This window comes from Malaclemys terrapin, chromosome 7, assembly GCF_027887155.1.
Source record: "Malaclemys terrapin pileata isolate rMalTer1 chromosome 7, rMalTer1.hap1, whole genome shotgun sequence".
Taxonomy (NCBI): Eukaryota; Metazoa; Chordata; order Testudines; family Emydidae; genus Malaclemys; species Malaclemys terrapin.
This window is the reverse complement of record NC_071511.1, coordinates 125,996,964-126,019,347: the sequence shown is the minus strand read 5'-3', so window position 1 is coordinate 126,019,347 and position 22,384 is coordinate 125,996,964. Positions and strand designations below refer to the sequence as shown.

The 22,384-nt window shown below is 48.3% G+C and overlaps 1 protein-coding gene across 1 annotated transcript in view; it reads left to right on the top strand.

The window, feature by feature from the left end:
* OGA (O-GlcNAcase) overlaps positions 1-22,384 on the top strand; it is a 55,856-nt gene that overhangs the window by 15,454 nt on the left and 18,018 nt on the right. The window contains exons 6-14 of the mRNA XM_054035959.1: positions 524-622; positions 780-1,064; positions 1,529-1,687; positions 2,995-3,605; positions 4,010-4,184; positions 7,799-7,884; positions 8,763-8,867; positions 17,828-17,913; positions 19,655-19,847. Coding sequence (XP_053891934.1) covers positions 524-622; positions 780-1,064; positions 1,529-1,687; positions 2,995-3,605; positions 4,010-4,184; positions 7,799-7,884; positions 8,763-8,867; positions 17,828-17,913; positions 19,655-19,847 — 1,799 coding nt within the window. The remainder of the gene's footprint in view (positions 1-523; positions 623-779; positions 1,065-1,528; positions 1,688-2,994; positions 3,606-4,009; positions 4,185-7,798; positions 7,885-8,762; positions 8,868-17,827; positions 17,914-19,654; positions 19,848-22,384) is intronic.

Genomic DNA, 22,384 nt, shown 5'->3' with positions numbered 1-22,384 from the left:
CACATATGAGATGAGGTGATTGGTGATCCTTTTTGTGGCCAAGATACCATCTTGTGCATTAACTGGATGTTCATGTACTTATTTTCATGTTGCCTTATATGTTGGAGAGGAAGGTGAATACTACTGTAAGGAATTGCTTCCTAACGGGTCTTATGGGAATGACCAGTCAGATTACTGCATGCAGTGGTGTTGTGCCGTGTTGGTCCCAGGTTACTAGAGAGAAAAGGTGAGTGAGGTAATACCTTTTATTGGATCAACTTCTGTGTAGCTTGAAAGCTTGTCTCTCTCATCAACAGAAGTTGGCTCAATAAAAGGTATTCTCACCCGCTGCATCTTAAACTACTTTCTGTACTGCCTAATTTGAAGATGAACCTTGTCCCCCATCCACCTGTATCACTGGGCTATTAAAAATGCCTAGTAAAACTCCATTGTTCCAAGACTGTCATGTCTGTTTTCACAGTACATTTCTTTCTAATGATTGTCATTACTACTAGGATGTATTTTTCTTTTTCCCCCTCTCTAGAATATTGTGGAACTTTCTGCTATCCAAACGTTGCCCAATCCCCTTATTTACGGACTGTAGGAGAGAAGCTGTTACCTGGCATTGAGGTGTTGTGGACAGGTAGGAATCATGATCTTTGAGTTGATTAGTAGCCTTAAATGAACTCAGGCTTTTAGTAAATGATTTTATTGCACCTGTGAAATTACTTTGTTGCTTTCATGTATGAGTGCTTCTTAACTATATGTAAAGTCCTCTAATTATCCAATTGTACCTCTAGGTCCTAAAGTTGTATCTAAAGACATTCCAGTAGAATCTATTGAAGAAGTTTCTAAGATCATCAGGAGAGCTCCAGTCATCTGGGATAACATTCATGCTAACGATTATGATCAGAAGAGGCTGTTTCTTGGGCCATATAAAGGTCGGTCGACTGAACTCATCCCTCGACTGAAGGGAGTCCTGACCAATCCAAACTGTGAATTTGAAGCCAATTATGTTGCTATTCATACACTTGCAACTTGGTACAAATCCAACATGAATGGAGTGAGGAAAGATGTGGTGATGAGTAAGTAGATTTTTATGGTTTAATAGTTCATTGTCCATTGAGTTGGGACAAGGGAAAGACAACTGGACCAACTTGTTATAGGTCTTGTAGAAATGACTTTAGTGGCAAATCATGGTGTTGTACTCTTACTCTAATCAGTGCTTCCAGGTGCCAAGCTCACAGTTCCCATATATTCTGCTCCTTTTTGATCTAAGAGGCCTCCACTCAGATCAAGAACGAACATTGTATGATCGGATTTGTAGTCTTTGTTGCTGTACTTCCATGTTGATGCTGAGGGAGGCTGCAGTTTGCTCCATTTTACACATTTTTGATGCAGCAGTCGGTTCTGTTTTTGCAAAATGAGGCTGTGTCTGGCAAAGCTTGGGTTTCCTGGGCTAGTACTCTTATTGAGAGTTTAAAAAAAAAATCTGATTTGGAATCTTGCGTACTAACTTATGTGCTATTTTCTCAACTTTTTCCTTTAGCTGACACTGAAGACAGTACAGTATCAATCCAGATTAAATTGGAAAATGAAGGGAGTGATGAAGATATTGAAACTGATGTCCTGTATAGCCCTCAAATGGCTCTGAAGCTGGCCTTAACAGAGTGGCTGCAGGAGTTTGGGGTACCTCACCAATACAGCAGTGAGTTGCATTCGCTTGGTTTTCCTCCGGGCACAGTAGGAACACTGTCAAATGGGTATAAAGGTTTAGGTTTGGGGCTAAAGAAAATAGTTTTACAAAACCAAAAATATTTCCATGAGTCATTAAGCAGAAATGGAAGTATTATCAAACTTTGTGTAAGCTGTTAAACCATTTTTATTAAAGATGGTCCTGACTGAGCTGAGGAAAGCATCTCTTATGGTCCCAGAAGTTCCAAGAGGCCATTCTGTCTAGAAAAGAAGATCAACAGAGGTCATACTGTCATATCTGACTGGCCCCAATGCAGTGCACTTCCATAGATACTGGGGGCCTGGGAAAGATGGGGTCTCCCGTGAAGGGGATGTGAGACAACTTAAAACCAATAACAATGTCCCATGGAAGCTGTTGGATTGATTCCTCTGATGCTCATTTTCAGGAATGGTGTCCCCTCAGCACAATACGGATGAGTCCTCACTGCAGTAGGAGCCAAATTCTGAGGTAGAACCCATGGATCTGTGGGGCCCATTGTTCCTGCCAGATCAGAGCTTGGCATTATAGTTCTCATTTCTGAGAGAATCGGGGATCTCACTATGCACCAGTGGGTGACGGACAACAATGTCTTGAGTGATTCAGTTGTCCCTTTGGACAGCTCCATGGTTCAAGTCTTATCAAGGATTTAATCTAACTGGCTTTGGCAGGGAGTGGTGATGAGGCCAAGGTCTCTATCCATTGCCTCTTCTCCCTGTCCCCTCAAAAGACCTACTCTGCCTGAACCCTCAGGATCAGAAGTGCTACCTGATGTGGAGGCACTCCCCTCTCATCAGTGATTTTTAAGGCTATGCCTGGATTTGAAGAAACTGAGGGGCAGTTGAGGGTGGACTGTATTACCCTGGGCTCTAGGAGTAGAGTTCTGTAACCTCATGGCAGGGCACCCAATCTCAATATGGTTCTACAGGGCCATGCAGTCAGAGACCTAATGTTGCTTTAATTGATAACCTTTTTATTCTCACCTTCGTTACAAATGGTGCTGTAAGTGCATAAATATTAACTAGTCTGTTTAGAAAGCTGCTTCTGTCCCGTTTGTGCCACCAATCATATAAGGAATGGGGAAAATCTCCAATTCAGATGTCTGTCTTAGAAGATCTCTTGAACAGGCTTTATACTTTGACAAATTTATATTCTTAGTAGCACTGTAAGGGTGTCACTAATCGTTTTATGTACCTTGACAACTGATCATGCATATTATTCAGAAAGGTTGATTTGGTGTTGGTAGGGATTGCAGACTTTAAACTTGTTTGTTCTATTCTCAGGTAGGCAAGTGGCCCACAGCGGTGCTAAAACCAGCGTAGTTGATGTGGTGCCTCTGGTTGCGCCATCCTCTCTAAACGCAACAACTGTGGTTACTACTGTTTACCAAGAGCCCATCATGAGTCAGGGGGCAGCACTGTCCGATGAGCCACCAGCACTAGTCAAGGAGGAAGAAAAGAAGCAGTCTGAGGAGGAACCAATGGACATGGTCGTGGAAAAACTAGAGGACACAGACAAGAATGTTAATCAAATACTGACCGATATTGCTGAATCTAAAATGTCTGAGGAGCTAAAACCAATGGATACTGATAAAGAGAGCATAGCTGAATCTAAGTCCCCAGAGATGTCTATGCAGGAAGACTGTGGTAGTGACATTGCCCCTATGCAGACTGATGAGCAAATGAATAAGGAACAGTTTGTGCCTGGGCCAAATGAGAAGCCTCTCTACACAGTAGAACCAGTGACTCTAGAGGATCTGCAGTTACTTGCTGACTTGTTCTACCTTCCTTATGAACATGGGCCCAAAGGTGCCCAGATGCTGAGAGAGTTCCAGTGGCTCAGAGCAAATAGCAGTGTTGTCAGCGTTAACTGTAAAGGAAAGGACTCTGAAAAAGTGAGTGTGACTAAGTCTTGTTTTTCTTTCCTTAAATCATAATTCTGAGGTGCATTACACATGTCCTGTAATACAGGGAGCTTGTGTCCCCAGCAACTTCCTAGAAGCCCAGGAGCTGCATGTCATTATTTTTAAAAACTTAGAGTAGATCATATAGCCCAAAGGCATGCTTTGTGTAAGGGCATGCAAAGATTGCTGGCATTTGACCAGAGAAGCACAATTTGGCCTTCCCTGATGTAGCAGTAGTAGTGAAAGGGTATTGAACAATGGTTGTGGGTCAGAACTGTAATGAAAGAACCTATACAACTTAAAAAGGTACAGCATAGTGCAGTGTTTTTGTTTGGAGACATCTAGTCTCTAGAAGAGTATTTTTGATCTTGTGGCTCTTTTGTCTCCCTCAATAGATTGAAGAATGGCGCTCCCGAGCAGCCAAGTTTGAAGAGATGTGTGGATTGGTCATGGGAATGTTCACTCGCCTCTCCAACTGTGCCAACAGGACGATCCTTTATGACATGTACTCCTACGTCTGGGATATCAAGAGTATCATGTCAATGGTGAAGTCTTTTGTGCAGTGGTTAGGTAGGTGCACTGGGAACTGTTTTACACTCCGATAGTGTACCTTTTTTGTTTTTAATTAGCCCACGGAAAAAATATTTCACAAAGTGCATTATTTGTGGTGTATGGTCTAATTTGATCTTCATTAAAATCTTTCCTGCCTCACTATTCTGAAATACTGTTCGCTCTACTTTGAATTTGTACTGATGTTATGAGTAACAGTGTTCAGGCACTTCAGATTTTTTTTCTTGGGCTAATGAAACTTAAATCTCATCTCTGAAACGTAAGTGCTGACTTTAACTTGCTCTGACTGAATGCACACTGGACTATGCCATGTAACTCCCTTGACACCCTGTTATGTGATTGGAAATGACACTATGAAATGTGACCGCACATCAGCCATCTGCTGCTTGCTCTGTCTTGATAACATTATTGCTGTCTTCAACAGAACAATTGCAGAAGTGACCTTTCAATGGGCCTGGCCAAGAGGAAGCCGATCCTCCCAGCCCTTGCGCATGCGAGCTTTAGCATATAAGGCTATTCTGGTGCAAAATGGTTTGCTTTAACATTTTCCAAATAGCTGATTTTTGGCAAAGGGTGGAAATTGGAGAGCTCTGTAAGTCAGCTTTTGTCCAGATGTAATCGGAGACTTTTAAACAGAGCTTGAAAGACATTTTTTTTGTATGCAGCTTTTTTTTGCTGAAACATGTTTTTGGGGGATCCTAAGTTGGCAGATAGCACCAGCATGGCCTGGGTTCTTCTAGTGACCTCATTTTACTTTCAGGTTTCAATCCAACTGTAAGGAATATGCTGTGGACTTGCTTGACATACACAGCAGGCCGCAAAGCTGATGGTCTCATGTCACAATTTTTGTAGCTGTCACAAACCTCACAGTGGATAACCATTACACAGCCTTCGTCTAGTTCTAGCGTTTCAGTTATTCTTAAATCCTACTAACTTGTAGATAGATTTAAATAGTTCATCATTTAGAGACAGAAGACCTAGTAGGTCATCAAGTCAACTCAGCTAGGGTAAGGTGAAGTTCATTTGCACTTTGTGCAGTTGAAATATTCACTGATCCCTTGAGGTATGAAACATTTTAAAAAGAGGTGAGCAAATAAATATCTGCCTTTTACTGTGTAAGGGGAGCAAAAAATAATAGCTGTAAGGTCTTTGAAAAGAGACTGGTAGCATTTAGTGTGTTAACAACATGCCTACATCTCCGTGCAGCTTTAAAGCTTGACTTCATGATTCCGTAAAACCTGTAAGATGCAAAAATGCTTAGTATTGTTACTCTGACTTTCCATTGAGATTTAAGCAGAAAGTCTCTTTGATAGCTCAATTATTTGTTTAAAAACCTAGGCCAAAATTTTCAAAAGCGGTCATCTGAGTTTTGGCTGCTTCGAGTTTTGGATTCAAGTTTCTAATTTGTGACCCCTTAGGCCTGATTTTACAAAGTTGCTAAGCATCTGTTGCTCCCAATTACTGTAGCTAAAGTCATGAGTTCTTCTTTGTGCCTTTTGAAAATCGGATCTAAGCTGTCTCAAGTTATGCACTCAAAAATTGAGGCAATCCACATCAGGGGCTACTTCTGCAAATATTAGCCCTGTTCAGTCTCAGTCCCAAAACTTGTCTTAAGTAGCCAGAAGACCTAGTAAGAGTTCTGACTGTTGTACAGGCTGATTTCCATGCCCCAGGAATGTGATTTGGGAGAGGAGATACTTCAGTCTCCTCATTCTTTTTTATTTTATTTGTTTAATTTTATAGTAGTTTAAAAAATGCATAGTTGAGGAAAAGATCTTCAACGGGAATATATTTCCACAGCTCGTATTAATATAGCTCATGTAGGTTAAATACACTGAACCAAATTAGTTCCCACAATGGTGTGTTCAATGGTCCACTGAAAGTTCATTTTCTTCACCTCTCCTCCCAGTCCAGCTAGCATTCAGTCCCTTTAAATAGTGTGGTTGAACAGTACTATGGATTACTAATGCCTTCTATTGTCTTCTTCCCCACTGTGTACAGATGGGAGAATCCTCAGCACAAGTTTCTACTGCTATTGGATGGACAGCGCCAGATGTTCGCAGCGCGTCGTCATTAATTAATTAAAATGGAAAGGTTTTGTCTGTGAGGCAGCTCAGATAGCTTAGATGTGCACTAGGCATGAACTGAAGTCACATTTGCGCAGCGACTAAGGCATTAACTATGTTTTTCATTTACACAGCTCTTCATTCACGAGGCTCTTTACTGTAATAATTGGAAGTGCTAGTTATGTTGTAGTCTCAAAGGAGAGACAAATATTGTCTTCCAAGTTAATGACTAAATCTTATAGTTGTAAAGGGTATCGTTTTACATCAGACATTCAGACGTGGGAGCAAGCTAAACTTAAATCCTGATATTTGGATTATTTTCTAAATTTATCATACTAAATAAGTCTTTTTAAAATTTATTACTCGACTATCTTATGTCAAACTTGGTACATTTTGGGACTCTCTGACTAGCACAACATAATTGACTGTATTGATCTGAGACTGTTACTTGAACAGGAGGTAGATTGCTGTCCACAAAAGGAAAAGAACTTTTGCGCTGCTTATCTTATCAGAAAACTAGGCAGGTAATTTTAATCTCTATTCCAAACATTCATCTAATCTTTCCCTCTGTCAAAAATGTCATATGTGTTAAAGGCTGTAATGCTTGGCTAATGGAACAGTCTTAAATGCTAAACTTGCTGGTGAAAGTAGATTTTCCAGTACTTAAAATGCTCAGCATATAATATGTATTAATGGGCCTCGTGGCTGGTTGGTAGGAAGCCTAGTGTTTCTGACATGCTTGAGGAGGAAGAAATAAGATGCTAAAAAGAAAAAATAAAACTGTCTATGCTCAACAGTTCTTTACTAATTACAATCAAACTGTGAATTCATTGCAGTTAACTTACTGGCCTCTTCAGCATGTCAGTAGCACTGTAAATACATGGGCCAGAACTGAGCTAAACTGGCCTTTCTCGTCTGTTGCAATGAGACCACTGTTCCATACAGCTGTCGTAGCTGTCTCAAGTGAGTCAGACCATTCTGTGCATTTATTGCCAACCCTAGTTTTCTGACAAGATTAAAACAAATAATACTAAAATGTGACTTCAGACAGGCCCAATTTTTCAAGGGGCTGTGGTAATGGAATTTGTCTTGTATTATCTCTCTGAAATTTGCAATAGTTGCTATTAACCAGGCCATATTGCTTCCAAAATGTCCTCTTTTCACTAAGGACATAATGCTTCTGCCATAAATGTACAGGCAAAAGAATGTACAAACAGGTCTGGGAAGCTTATATCATTGCACAGATCTTATGCCTCCCAGTGTGGGATGAGGTGTATTATTGGCTTTTTAAATACTTAATTGTCTGCTCTTTAGCCCATTATCTGAAAACAGTAACATAGATATTGCAATTTATTTATCCATTAAGGGCATGAGCACTTAGAATCTTTACAGATTGTACAACATTATTACAGCCTCCCCCAAAGTCCTGGACTATAGCTCAGTTAGAGAGCTTTTTCCACAAAGTGTATGTTAGCTTTTTGGACATGTTAGACCCCCCAGGAAATCCCCCTTCTCGTAACGTTCTCCGCTTGGATCTGATCTCAACAGGGTGTCGTAGTCAATCTTCAGCACAGTTCTTAAGTGGAGACCAAGAACCCTGGGCCTTTAGAGGTGGTCTAGCAGGAGAGTTCCAGGTATCAATATGACTTCACAACTGAATGACATTTTCTTTGTTTTATGAGAAACCTTTTGTTGAACAACAGAGGTCTGGAAGGATTGGTCTGCCGAAGGCTTTCTGGTCCAAAGTCCAATTAGCCTTACAGCTTTGTTTTAAAATAATTTTCCTCCCCTTTCCACAGTAATTTCTCAAGGAGATGCTGCGTGTCCCATGCGCCCGCGAAGCGCAGCGGCTTTAGTTGTACATTTCACATTGTTTCTTTGCAGGTCGCACAGCGTTTTTATCTGCGCCCGCAATTGCACAATGCGCGCATGCTTGTCTGCCAATGGGAATTCCATGAGCAAGAGAGTGTCACTGACACATGTTTTGATTCTTCTCTAAACAACGTTGTAACTCATTTTACTGGGAAGCTTTCAATTGGAGAATGTTCTTAAACCTCTGTTACACCATGTTCGAATTTGTTCATGGATTTTTCAAGTGCTGTACTTTTTCCCCCTCACAGGTGCTCTGCGCGCAGCAAATAGAATCAGCGCATTGCTTTTGGGATAAAGTGTCTCCTCTGGCCAGTTAACCCTCTTCAGACCAAACCTTTCCTCCTGACATGCTATGTTCTTACACAGAGATAGTGTAGATATGATTGGTATAAGTATGTTAAAGCAGAAATGAGCTTAACATAAACTCCATTAATGTGCTGTTACAATTGCATATTTTAAAACACCAATTGGATAATTCCTATTCAGATAATAAGGTCTTTGTATTTGTAAAGCATACCAACCCCACCTTCTGGGGTGCCTGCAGTAGCAAATGTTAATTTGGGAGTCTGCAGTGCACATGCCAGAGTGCGATGTGTCTCTTGTCTTTCAAACACTCATATTAAGTCTTTTGTTTTCACAGCGTTTGCTGCCTATTGATGGGGCAAATGACCTCTTTTTTCAGCCGCCTCCGTTGACTCCAACTTCCAAGGTTTACACTATCAGACCCTACTTTCCAAAAGATGAGGTAACTATATGCCCCTGATATTAAGGAACATTACTATTGAGCACTGATTCCACTGGGTATTATGCTACCCCAACCTGCTATATTCCCTTGGTTAATAATGTGCTGCTTTTACATATCGATTTCTAAAAGCAGTTCATGTACTAGTAAGCCTCCTAATCCTCCTGTGAGATGCAAGTGTCCTTGTTTTACAGATTGGGGGGAACTAAGGTGAAATGATTCTCCCAAAGTCACACAAGTCACTCTCAGAGCCAAGTCCACAATTCATAAATCCAGACACTAGTCACCTTTTCTAGCCATTAGCCCATTCTCCCTCTCTAAAATGAAAACTAAGTAGTAACCTATTGCAGGATTTCTTTGGCAGTGTATGTAATATAATGTGCTGTAAGTTAATCTTTTTAGCAACTGTGTGCGCGCGCTCTCTCTCTCCCGCCCCCCACTTAAGGGTCAGTCTGGTAAGTGCCACTGAATGTTCAGCTTCTGCATAACCGAATTACTTGAGTTCATCACCTCTGGTTAGCTGCTCTTCCTGCTTTGTGGACTTACAAAGTAAGCACTTGGATTTTCTTAACGTGCTTAACTTCCCTTCAGGTTGTTTCTCTCCCCTCCATCCCCCCAGGAGTGGTTTCTAAATGGGATTTGAGACTGTCATTCTCAAATAAGTCTTATGCTGTAAATTTACACTGCTTTACTGTCTTTCCAATAAAGATGTTGCCCTGTGCCCCTGAACAGCTCTATAATCTAAGGCCTTGTCTAAACAAAATTACACTGCCTTAACTAAAGGTGTGATTTAATTGGTATAGTTAAACCAGTGCAAATCATTGTGTGGACATGTATCTGTTTAAGTGTTTACATTGGTTTGATTTACATTTGTGTATTGACTGATACAAGCTAAACTGAGAAGCCAGATTCTAATTGAAAAAAGAAGGAACACACAGGGCTTTGCACATGTTTAATTGAATCTTTAGGGGTGGAATTTAATCATCTAAGTGACTTAGGAGCACAGGCCCCGTTGACTTTCAATGGGACTCGTTCCCCCTAAGACCCTTAGTTAGATTTGAAAATCCCAACCTAAAATTATACCTTTAGTAAAACTGAACCTTTTTGCATAGACCATACCTAAGACATGCTGTCACAAAGAATACAAGTTTTGGAGAGGGAGAATCTGATTAATAAGAAGGGTGAAGACGCATCATTTAGTCAACTTGTATTCAAAGCAAAACCTTGTATACTCCTGTAGTCGGTCCTAGCCGGGGCTCGACCCTTCCGGACAGGAGGGGAGCCACACCGACTCACTACTGTGGGAACAAGTAGTCAGTTAGTCCCGAAACTCCGGCTCTTTAGTGCAGAGTCGGAGCAACCACAGTTAAAGCTCAGGCCCTTGACTGCAGGGGCTGAGCAAGCAAATAGTTCAGAGCCCAGGCCCTGGATCAGGGCGGGGCAAACACAGTTAGGCTCAGGCCCTTGTTTGCAGGGGCTGAGCGAGCAAATAGTTCAGAGCCCAGGCCCTGGATCAGGGCGGGGCAAACACAGTTAAAGCTCAGGCCCTTGTTTGCAGGGGCTGAGCGAGCAAATAGTTCAGAGCCCAGGCCCTGGATCAGGGCGGGGCAAACACAGTTAGGCTCAGGCCCTTGACTGCAGGGGCTGAGCGAGCAAATAGTTCAGAGCCCAGGCCCTGGATCAGGGCGGGGCAAACACAGTTAGGCTCAGGCCCTTGTTGCAGGGGCTGAGCGAGCAAATAGTTCAAAGCCCAGGCCCTGGATCAGGGCGGGGCAAACACAGTAAGGCTCAGGCCCTTGTTGCAGGGGCTGAGCGAGCAAATAGTTCAAAGCCCAGGCCCTGGATCAGGGCGGGCAAACACAGTAAGGCTCAGGCCCTTGTTGCAGGGGCTGAGCGAGCAAATAGTTCAAAGCCCAGGCCCTGGATCAGGGCGGGGCAAACACAGTAAGGCTCAGGCCCTTGTTGCAGGGGCTGAGCGAGCAAATAGTTCAAAGGTACGCCTAGGCTTGCTGTAGCCGAGCGTTGGGTGAGGGGGAAGCCTGCCACCCGTGCAGGGGGTGGCAGGGGGGAACGCAGGCCCACCCACTCCACTGCGTTCCAGCCCGGGGCCCTAACAGCGGTTGCTGCCGCTGCTGGTCAGTGGGGTATCCAGACTGCAACACACTGACATAGGCTCACACTCAGTTGCAGCCGGACCGGGGTCGGCTATCCCCGGGCTACTTCCGTGATCCCCCTCACAGCCTACCTCGTTCGTTACGCCGGGATCGGGCCAGTCCATCTCCATGGGCTCCTCTCTGCCCGGGCTCGGCGGCAAGTCTGGTAGCTCTGCCGGGAAGTCCGGCCAATGGTCCTCAGGCGGCTCCTCTGGATAGCAGCAGGGGTGAAGGGGTTCGGGTCCAGTCTCACCCTCAGGGTTAGTGGGGTCCGGTTCCCAGGGGTTCTCCCAGTGGCGGGCGTGAACGGGCTCCGGCGGCTCCTCCTCGTAGTGGGCCCGGGGTAGCTCAGGCCAGCCAGGGTCCAAGCCCCGGTCTTCGACGGTCTCCTGGCCAGGAGCTACCGCCGCACGTCTGCTCCCTGTGGTGGCTGAGACCCAACTGAGTTCTGGCGGCTGGCCTTTATACTTCCTGTCCCGCCCCTTGACTTCCGGGGGGCGGGGACAGGCGGTGGTGGTTCCACCCACTCCGGTGCCGGCACGTGGGCTCCCTCTTCTGGACAGGAGGGGAGCCACACCGACTCACTACACACCCCCCCCCTTAAGACTGGCTCCCGCCTGTTGGGGCCAGGTCCTGCCATCTCCCCCATGCGGGATAGGAAGTCCGCATTCGTATGGTCCTTACCAGCTCGATGCTGGACCGTAAATGCGTAGGGTTGTAAGGCGAGGTACCACCGCATAATGCGGGCATTATTATCTTTCATCCGCATTAGCCACCGGAGGGGGGCGTGGTCTGTGACGAGGGTGAATGGGGCCCCGAGGAGGTAGAAGCGCAGGGCATCGCAGGCCCACTTCACCGCGAGGGCCTCTTTTTCCACCACTGCGTAATTCCTCTCACGGGGGAACAGCTTCCGGCTGAGATATACTACGGGGTGGTCCTTTCCCTCCACTTCTTGGGACAGGACTGCCCCTAATCCTACGCCGGAGGCGTCGGTCTGCAAGATGAATGGGCGTTTAAAGTCCGGGCTATAGAGAACCGGCTCCTGGCAGAGGCACTTCTGCAGTGTCCGGAAGGCCGCCTCACATTCGGGGGACCATCGTACCTGCCGGGGGCTGTCCTTCGTCAGAAGCCCAGTTAAAGGTGCTGCGATGGTCGCGAACTGGGGGATGAACCGTCTGTAATACCCAACGAGGCCCAGGAACTGCCGAATGTGCCGTTTGGTCGATGGGGTGGGACAGTCCAGGAGGGCCTGGACTTTCCCGACGAGGGGCTTGACCCGCCCGCCCCCGACGGTATAGCCAAGATAGTTGGTCTCTTGCCAGGCAATCCGGCACTTTTTGGGGTTGGCGGTCAGGCCCGCCTGTCGTAGGGACCTTAGGACTGCCGCAACCCGGGGCAGATGATCCTCCCAGCCGCGGCTATAGATGACCACGTCGTCTAGGTACGCCGCCGCATAGTCCTGATGGGGCTGCAGAAGTTGGTCCATCAGCCGCTGGAAGGTGGCCGGGGCTCCATGGAGACCGAATGGCATCCGTGTGAATTGGTACAGCCCCGTTGGAGTGGCAAAGGCGGTCTTCTCTTTTGAGGTCTCCTCGAGGGGGATCTGCCAGTAGCCTTTGCTCAGATCCAAGGTGGTGATATACTGGGCCTCCCCCAGGCGGCCCAGTAACTCGTCTACACGGGGCATCGGGTAGGCATCGAAGCGCGAGATGGCGTTTACCCTCCGAAAGTCGATGCAGAAGCGGCGGGTACCGTCCGGCTTGGGCACCAGGACCACCGGACTACGCCACTCGCTCTGGGATGGTTCGATGACGCCCAGAGCCAGCATGGCTCTTACTTCCTCCTCGACCGCACCCCGCATCCGATAGGGCAGGGGCCGGGTCGTCTCTCGAACCACCTTTCCCGGCTCGGTCTGGATGGAGTGTTTGACCAGGGACGTGTGGCCCGGTACGGCCGTGAAGGTTCGCTTGAAGGTTTGCAGCAGGCAGTTAGTCTGTTTACATTGCTCTTCTGTGAGCGATTGTCCTAATTGGGGTGCCGAGGGGTCATCCATCGAGGGTACCTGGGGTCCCAATTCCGGCTCGGGCGGGCATGGGTTGATCAAGAGGCCCTCCCGGTCCTGCCACCGTTTCAGCAGGTTGACGTGATACCGCTGGGTTCCCTTCCGCTTGTCCGGTTGCCGCACCTCGTAGGTGACGGGACCGACCTTACGCACGACTTCGTAAGGTCCCTGCCACCGGGCTAACAATTTTGACTCACTAGACGGGAGGAGGAGTAGGACACGGTCTCCTGGTTGGAACTCCCGGACTTGGGCTCCCTGATCGTAGGTCCGTTTCTGCCGTTCCTGCGCCGTCTTCAAATTTTCGCGGGCCAGGGCACCGGCCTGGGCAAGGTACTCCTGTAACTGGATGACATATTTCAGGAGGCCCTGGGCCGGGGACGCTGACTGTTCCCAGGTCTCTCTCATCAGGTCTAAGAGGCCCCGCGGTCTGCGTCCATACAGCAGCTCGAAAGGGGAAAATTTTGTTGAGGTCTGCGGGACTTCTCGGATGGCTAGCAGCAAGGGTGGAAGGAATTGGTCCCAGTGGCGGAGGTCCTCTGCGGGGAATTTCCGCAACATGCTTTTCAAAGTGCGGTTAAACCGCTCCACCAAACCATCCGTCTGCGGGTGGTACACGGACGTCCGGAGTTGTTTGATGCCTAAGAGGGCACAGACCTGTCGCAACAATTGGGACGTGAAGTTCGTTCCTTGGTCGGTCAGTATCTCTCTAGGCAGTCCTACTCGGGCGAAGATTTTCAGCAATTCCCCCGCGATAGACCGGGCGGTAATACTTCGCAGGGGGATGGCTTCGGGGAACCGAGAGGCATAGTCCACCAAGACCAGGATGTATTGAAACCCCGCGGCACTTTTCGGGAGGGGGCCCACGAGGTCCATGGCGACCCGTTCAAAGGGCGTCTCCATCACTGGCATGGGGACCAGGGGTGCCTTGGGGATCCCGGGCGGGGCGACCCTCTGACACTCTGGACAGGAGGCGCAATATTCTTTCACCTCCTGAGAGATTCCTGGCCAAAAGAAGCGCGCCAGGATTCGAGCGAGGGTCTTCTCTCGCCCCAGGTGCCCGGCGGCTGGCACATCGTGGGCCAACTTCATTACCGCCCTCCGGTGACACAGGGGCACTAACAGTTGGGTTTGTGGTTCCTGGGTGCGGGGGTCACGGTCCAGGCGATAGAGCCGGTCCCGGCGCAGCTCAAAATGGGGCCACAGGGTGGCCCGCTGGGGGTCCACAACACTCCCATCTACTGCCGCGAGCTGCTCGTAAAAGCGGCTAAGGGTGGGGTCCTCTCGCTGGTCCCGACAGAAATCGGTATCGAAGCGGGGCTGAGGGGCCGGCTCCGGTGGCGGTCCCGCTGCGTCCGTGTCGTCTATCTCGGTCGCCGGACCCTGCTCGGGGGTCTCGGAGGAGGACCCCAACCGATCAGCCCCCAGGGCCGGCGTGGACCGTAGGACTTCCTCAAAGGCCGGCCAGTCCCGACCGAGGATCACAGGGTATGCAAGATGGGGAGCTACCCCAACCACCAGGTGTCGGGTGATCCCCGCGATGGTTAGGGGGACACGGGCGCTGGGGTATGGTCGGACGTCCCCATGGATGCATTGCAGATGAATACATCCGAGGCGGGTATCACCCGGCGGTACCAGGTCCTTACGGACCAACGTCTGACCACAACCCGAGTCGATCAAGGCCCGCGTAGTCCGCCCTCCGACGGCCGCCGGGACGGTCAGCTTGGGGTTCATGGCTGGCCTGGCTCGAGTGTGGCCCGCCCACACTTGCCCATAGCTGCAATCCATCTCCGGACAGTCTCGCCGGAGGTGCCCCATCTTCCCACAACTGAAGCAGGGTCCGAGTTCAGGTCGTCCGCTCCGGGGGGGGCTTCGCCGAGCCCTTGGGGGCCCCTGGCCCGGGGCCACTGGTCCGGTCCGAGGGGTCGGGTCCGCGTGCCGGGTCCGGGTCTCCCGGCGGGGGTCGGGCCTCGGTGCGGGGGGTCGTGGTCCGCTCGGGGTTTCCCCTTTCTTTTCGCCGCGGACTGGTTCGGGCCCGGGGCGGCGGAAGGTGGGCCCTACTGCATCTTCGGCGGCCAGGAAGTCCTCCATTAGTGACACCGCCTGGGCCAGTGTCGTCGGCCGGTGGCGAAGCACCCAGGCGCGCCCTCGGGAGGGTAGGGTGTGCACGAACTGTTCCAACACCACCTGCTCGGTTACCTCCTCCGCCGTCCGGGTGCCGGGCTGTAGCCACCGTCGGCAAGCCTCTTTTAAGGTTTGGGCCACTACCCGCGGTCGGGCCCCGGTGGGGTAAGTCTGGCCCCGAAACCTTTGTCGGAAAGTCTCGGGACTGACGTCGAGGGCGTCCAATATCGCGGCCTTCACCAGGTCGTAGTCCCGTGCTTCCTCAGCCGCCAATCCCCGATAGGCCACCTGGGCCGCCCCCGTCAGGTAGGGGGCTAAGAGGGTAGCCCACTGGTCCCTGGGCCACCCGGCGACGAGGGCTACCCGCTCGAACGTGACCAGGAATGCCTCCGGGTCGTCGTCTGGGCTCATCTTAGTCAAGCGAAGGGGGGCAGCTAACCGCGGCATCTCCGCAGCCTCCCCTGCCAGCCCCGGTGCGGGGCGAGGGAGCGTGACCAGCAGCTGCTGCAGCTGGACTCCCAACTGCCGCACCAGCTGTTGCTGTTGCTCGAGCTGGGCTGTGTGCTGTTCCTGCTGCAACTGGAGTTGGGCGGCATCTCGCTGCTGTTGCTGTGCGAGCTGAGCGGCCTGCTGTTGCTGTTGCTGCTGCAGCTGGGCCGTCTGCTGCCGCTCCTGGCTCTCCGTGAGCAGCTGAAACAGCCGCTCCATATCCATTCCTTAGAACGGGGGGGGGCAACTGCCACTCCCCCTCTAGCCCCTTCTCACAGGGGCAGGGGCTCGAGCCCCACGTTGGGCGCCAAATGTAGTCGGTCCTAGCCGGGGCTCGACCCTTCCGGACAGGAGGGGAGCCACACCGACTCACTACTGTGGGAACAAGTAGTCAGTTAGTCCCGAAACTCCGGCTCTTTAGTGCAGAGTCGGAGCAACCACAGTTAAAGCTCAGGCCCTTGACTGCAGGGGCTGAGCGAGCAAATAGTTCAGAGCCCAGGCCCTGGATCAGGGCGGGGCAAACACAGTTAGGCTCAGGCCCTTGTTTGCAGGGGCTGAGCGAGCAAATAGTTCAGAGCCCAGGCCCTGGATCAGGGCGGGGCAAACACAGTTAAAGCTCAGGCCCTTGTTTGCAGGGGCTGAGCGAGCAAATAGTTCAAAGCCCAGGCCCTGGATCAGGGCGGGGCAAACACAGTAAGGCTCAGGCCCTTGTTGCAGGGGCTGAGCGAGCAAATAGTTCAAAGCCCAGGCCCTGGATCAGGGCGGGGCAAACACAGTAAGGCTCAGGCCCTTGTTGCAGGGGCTGAGCGAGCAAATAGTTCAAAGCCCAGGCCCTGGATCAGGGCGGGGCAAACACAGTAAGGCTCAGGCCCTTGTTGCAGGGGCTGAGCGAGCAAATAGTTCAAAGGTACGCCTAGGCTTGCTGTAGCCGAGCGTTGGGTGAGGGGGAAGCCTGCCACCCGTGCAGGGGGTGGCAGGGGGGAACGCAGGCCCACCCACTCCACTGCGTTCCAGCCCGGGGCCCTAACAGCGGTTGCTGCCGCTGCTGGTCAGTGGGGTATCCAGACCGCAACACACTGACATAGGCTCACACTCAGTTGCAGCCGGACCGGGGTCGGCTATCCCCGGGCTACTTCCGTGATCCCCCTCACAGCCTACCTCGTTCGTTACGCCGGGATCGGGCCAGTCCATCTCCATGGGCTCCTCTCTGCCCGGGCTCGGCGGCAAGTCTGGTAGCTCTGCCGGGAAGTCCGGCCAATGGTCCTCAGGCGGCTCCTCTGGATAGCAGCAGGGGTGAAGGGGTTCGGGTCCAGTCTCACCCTCAGGGTTAGTGGGGTCCGGTTCCCAGGGGTTCTCCCAGTGGCGGGCGTGAACGGGCTCCGGCGGCTCCTCCTCGTAGTGGGCCCGGGGTAGCTCAGGCCAGCCAGGATCCAAGCCCCGGTCTTCGACGGTCTCCTGGCCAGGAGCTACCGGCCGCACGTCTGCTCCCTGTGGTGGCTGAGACCCAACTGAGTTCTGGCGGCTGGCCTTTATACTTCCTGTCCCGCCCCTTGACTTCCGGGGGGCGGGGACAGGCGGTGGTGGTTCCACCCACTCCGGTGCCGGCACGTGGGCTCCCTCTTCTGGACAGGAGGGGAGCCACACCGACTCACTACAACTCCATTTAAAATGTCTGATCTATAAATAGGTTAGGTTTTCAAATGGAAAAATTCTGCTGCTGAAGGGCATCTGTCAGGGCATAACTAGCCCTTCAGAAGTACCTTATTTTGGTTGAATATAAAACATCCCTGTAGCTATTTAACATTACAGCCTGTTAAATATACCCAGAGAGCACTTATTAATGAGCATGTTTAATGCTCTTCATGGTTGTGACAGATGTTGACGTGACCCTCAGCATTGTGGGTGTGAGGTTTTTTTTAGGCAGAGTTTTAATTAGTTGCAAGAAAGATCTTTGAAGAGTCTTTAATAGATAAAATATGCTTTACATGGATCCATACAACCAAACTGCATATCAAAACTTGTTCCACAGTGGAGACTACATTAATGAGCTCTGTAAGGCAAATTTGCTAATCAGTGTGTTTATTTTAAATAAAAGGGTGTTTTGGAACTAGAAAAATAATCATTGTATCTGTTTTTAGGCATCGGTGTATAAGATTTGCAGAGAGATGTATGATGATGGAGCTGATCAACCTTTCCATAGTCAGCCAGACTTAATTGGAGACAAGTATGTAGAACATCCTTACTTTTAAAATTGGCATGTATGTCTGCAGCCATTGTAATTTTGGTGTGTTGATACGTGTAGCATCAACAGTGTGCTGGGTGCTTTGAGTCTCTGCATTGAAGAGTTTTCTGTGGAAAGCATAGATAATTGCAGAAATGGTGAAACAAACTCAAAATAGCAGAGTGGTAATAGAAGGGTTTTTTGTTCACTTGTTTTCTTTCTATTCAACAGCTTTAGTTTTCAGAGAAGGGGGGGGCTGAGTTAGGATGTTTGGGCCTCATGGAAGAAGCTTGTGTTCAGAAGTGATTTGTCGGAGAAAGCAGAGATGTCATGGACCAGGTCTTAGAAGGTTGTGTAGGGCATAAAATTGAATGGAAAGGAAAATAGAAGGGATAAAAGGAAAAGTGTAAAAAGATGGGAGAAGAGACAAAACTACACTCCGGAGTAGACTACCACTTCTTTTCCACTTCAACCTCTGAAAGGTACAATTGAATGGCAGTCAGACTTCCAAGACAGTAGTTGTTACTCCATTTATGCTCAAATACCTGTTTTATTGAAGGTTTTACTTCCAATTCTTGTCTCCGTACGTTTCCCTGATGTAGACATTCTCACCAGTGGTTTAGCTGAACTGGTGGTAGCACCAGTGAGAATTCAGGTATAAACGAGGTTCCTGCAAACTGACCCTTTTATCAGTTTTTGGTTAGATCTACTTTCAGCTGCTTTAAAGTCGTGGGAAACCCTTCTAGCTGTTGCTACTGGACCTTCTACACTAGGGCTTCCACCGGTTCAGATCTAGTGATAGCACTGGTGGAAGTTTTCTTTAATGTAAATGTGGTTTTAGTTATCTCTTGGCCTTTTTGCTTTAGCTTCCTTTCAGAGTCTCGTTTTATATTGTTTAAATCCCTGAGTTTGTCTTGTAAAACATTTTACTAGCCATCATCTATCTTTTGAAGGTACATAAATGTGTATTCTAAAAATGTGAGGTGCATCACAGATGAAGACAAGATGTACTCTGCACACTACGGCCTAAATACTAGATGAAAAAATGACAAGTGAGATGAAAGCAGAAGGGAAGATTGAGCTTTTATTTAACTTCTTGAGCATGAGCTATTTGAGTTCTCTTCCTATCTTGTTAATGTTTTGATGTATTGAAGTTCTCTAATGGGGCAGCTCTATCATGTGGGGACAGGAAGAGATGAGTATACATGGGATAAAAAAGAAGGTAGAAGAATGGTGGAGAGCAGCATGGACATGTCTGCAGGACCTATTGGAGGGGGTTGAAAGAGAGGAGAATTACGTTGTGGACGGCTGGCAGGGCATGTCACTAGAAGGTTCTATTCTTGTTCTCTCAGCTCCATGGCTCCATATGGGCAGGGTGGGCTGACTGGGGCCCGGGCAGGAGGAAGCCTGTCCATTGCAATGGAATGGCAGCTGGGTCTTAGTCCCCTTTCTCTTTGCTGCTGAGCCGTGGCCTGAATATTTCCTATTTGATTCTCCACATCTTCATAGCTGCACTCGCAATTTGTGCAGTTGTGTGCACAGTGGTAGTGATTACACGCAGTATGGAAAATTTGGTCCTAAGTGACTGAGTAGATCAATGCCTTCATCTCCCACCCTTGTATGACTCTCGTTCCTTGTGTACAGTATCCGGACTATTAACCTACAGTGACAATACCTAGTTTGAAGTGACTTGTTGCTTTGTTTGTGTGGTGAACTCAACCTGATACTTCTCTCCTCTCTGCAGGTTAGTGGGAGGCCTGCTTTCCCTCAGTCTGGATTACTGCTTTGTCCTTGAAGATGAGGATGGCATATGTGGCTATGCTTTGGGCACTGTCGATGTAACACCCTTCATTAAAAAATGCAAAATTTCTTGGATCCCTTTTATGCAGGAAAAGTACAGTAAGCCAAATGGTGATAAAGAACTGTCTGAAGCAGAGGTTAGTAATCCCATGAGATGGAACTGTGCTAAACGTTACAATCCTGTTTTTTAAAGCAGGTATTTGAGAAAGCTCATAAGGCAAGTAGATAACCTCATTAGAATAGCACGCTTCTATCTGTGTAAACATTTATACCATGCCTATCACCATGGTATCTGGGCATTTTACAAGTAAACTAAAATTTTGTCTTCACTGCAGAATCATATATGAATGTGAGTTGTAATTGATAGTGTAGCCATGATGTCGGCACTATGTGCATGTACAATAATTAACATAATTAGAATGGTATCTTTTGGTGCTTATGGTGTGCTAGGAGCTTTCCAAGCAGAAAAGGTACAGTTGCAGCTCAGGAAACATCACAATTCAAAGAAAAATTAAGATGTCACTAGTCAAACTAAAAAGGGATTTCTTCTCTCTTCCCACTCACCCACCCTCCCAAAACAGCCTGTCACATGAGTGCCTCTGAACACCCTTGCTTTTTCAGACCCAGGAGGTGAAACAAAGTTCTAGAGAGAAGGGTCCTCTGCTGAGACTGCCCTGCCTCCAGTTCTGACATTCAAATCTAAGAGTTGTTAATGCACATCAGTTGTGACAGCAGCATGTAGGGTGGGGGAGGGCCTCTTGTTTGGTATGGCTTAGGTCCTAGGCACATCCTTGAATTGGTCTTGGAAAGGAATAGAAAATCAGCACATGCTTCCGAGAACTGGTATAATACTTGTGTCGTACAGCTATGCAGATGGTCAGAATGCAGCTATGCAGATGGACCCTATCAAGATCCCCACTGGAGAGATCTGGTGTCTTTACCAGATGCAGATAAGACATTGATCATCAGCTACACTTGGAAATCAAGGGCCAGCCTGGGAATCCAAAAACAACTTAAATGAAGTGCAGACAAAACCCTTCAATAGAGGCAGACAACACCATGCCAACTAGTAGCCTTCCTGTTGCCTCTACCGGCATTACCTTAATCTTGTTTGGATTGTGTGTGTGCTAACTGTAACTTTCTATTGTGGTTAGAGGTACTAGAAAAGCATCAAGGAAACACCCTTGATGCCTGACTGAAAAACAAAAAGCTGCCTATCATCCACATAATCATAGCATCGTCGTTCAAATAATCTCATTATGTCCCCAAGCTGCTAGAGACTCATGTTAAATAATAGAGGTGTCAATGGAACCCTACATGAAAGCCTTCAAAGCAGGTATGCAGTTACCAGCGTCACCTTCTGTCATTTGTCTGTGGAAAATTGAACCACTTGAACGATTCTTGTCTACTCTCGGGTCCTCTGAGTCATCAGAACCTTATGGTTGGTATCAAAGGTTGCCAGATGGTCTAAAGGAATAGTGTTCTGCCAAGATCAGTGCAGTCTCTGGCATACCCTGGCTGAACCAACAAACAGTCCAGTGCTCAAGCTCCCTCAGTAAAGCTGGCTGGAAATGGGAGGGGAACATGCATTTCCTCTTCTGACGCAGATCTGCAATACAAAAATGCCATCTGCAAACCCGATCCAATTGACCTTGCCTACAAAATAGAGAATACTGTTTGCTGTGAGGCGTTTCATTTCTAAACAGCTATATACTCCGTAGAATGGGTTTGATTAGCAGCTGTCTTGATTATTTCCTCTCCTATTCTTGAGGGTAGACGGTGTCTGGGAGGTTGGTGCTCCAGTTTATGCACTCATTCTGCAGAGTGGAGACTTCGTCTTGACTGTTCTGGAGTCTCTAATCTCTGCTGTTGTGATGTATTAAGTTTCAACCTTGAGCATTTGATCCATTTAAAACTAGATGGAGCAAAGCATTACTAGAAAATACACTGCAGTAGAGGACAGGTTTTGCTTTTCCAGAAGATTAAAACCAAATTTGGTGTCTTGCTCTCTTTACCAATGGACCAACTTCAGATAGAAAATTCTTCAGTTGGTGAGACCACGCCACTCAGTTGCATGGTGTGCTGCACTTGGTCTTCCAGTAACAGCTAACAGGACAGTGAAACACCTCCAGGAGCCATACAGAGGCAACTGTCTTTGATGATCAGGAAAGGAAGTGCTGCTTTATGGGACAGAATGGGTTGGTTTCCCTTTACAGATTCCCACCTTTTTAGTGATCTCTTGGATTCCACGTTGGCCGACATCAGAAGAATGTTTCTTCCATTCATAGCTTCTCAGACAGTTTGACACAAAGTGCTCAGTCTTCTTGAAGACCTTTTCAGTTATGCACTTCCCACGTCCAATACCTCCTTAAGACCAAACTTTATGCAGGTAGTGGATCCTCTTGTAAACAAGGAGACAAACCCAGATCCACCCAGTCTTGCTGCACTTTGCCTATTTTGGGATTTTCCTTCCAGATTGCAGTCTGAGAGGTAGAATCTTCTTTTCCCAGGACCAGTGATCACTGAGCACAGGGGATAAATGGTCCCCTCTGAACATGAGCTGCTGCCGTTTCCTTGTTCCTCTCACTCATCAAACTGTTCATTTCTCCCTTCTAAACCGTTTTAATTTGAAAAAGAGGGCACGCCTATCTTTGCCCACCTAATTTAACTGCCC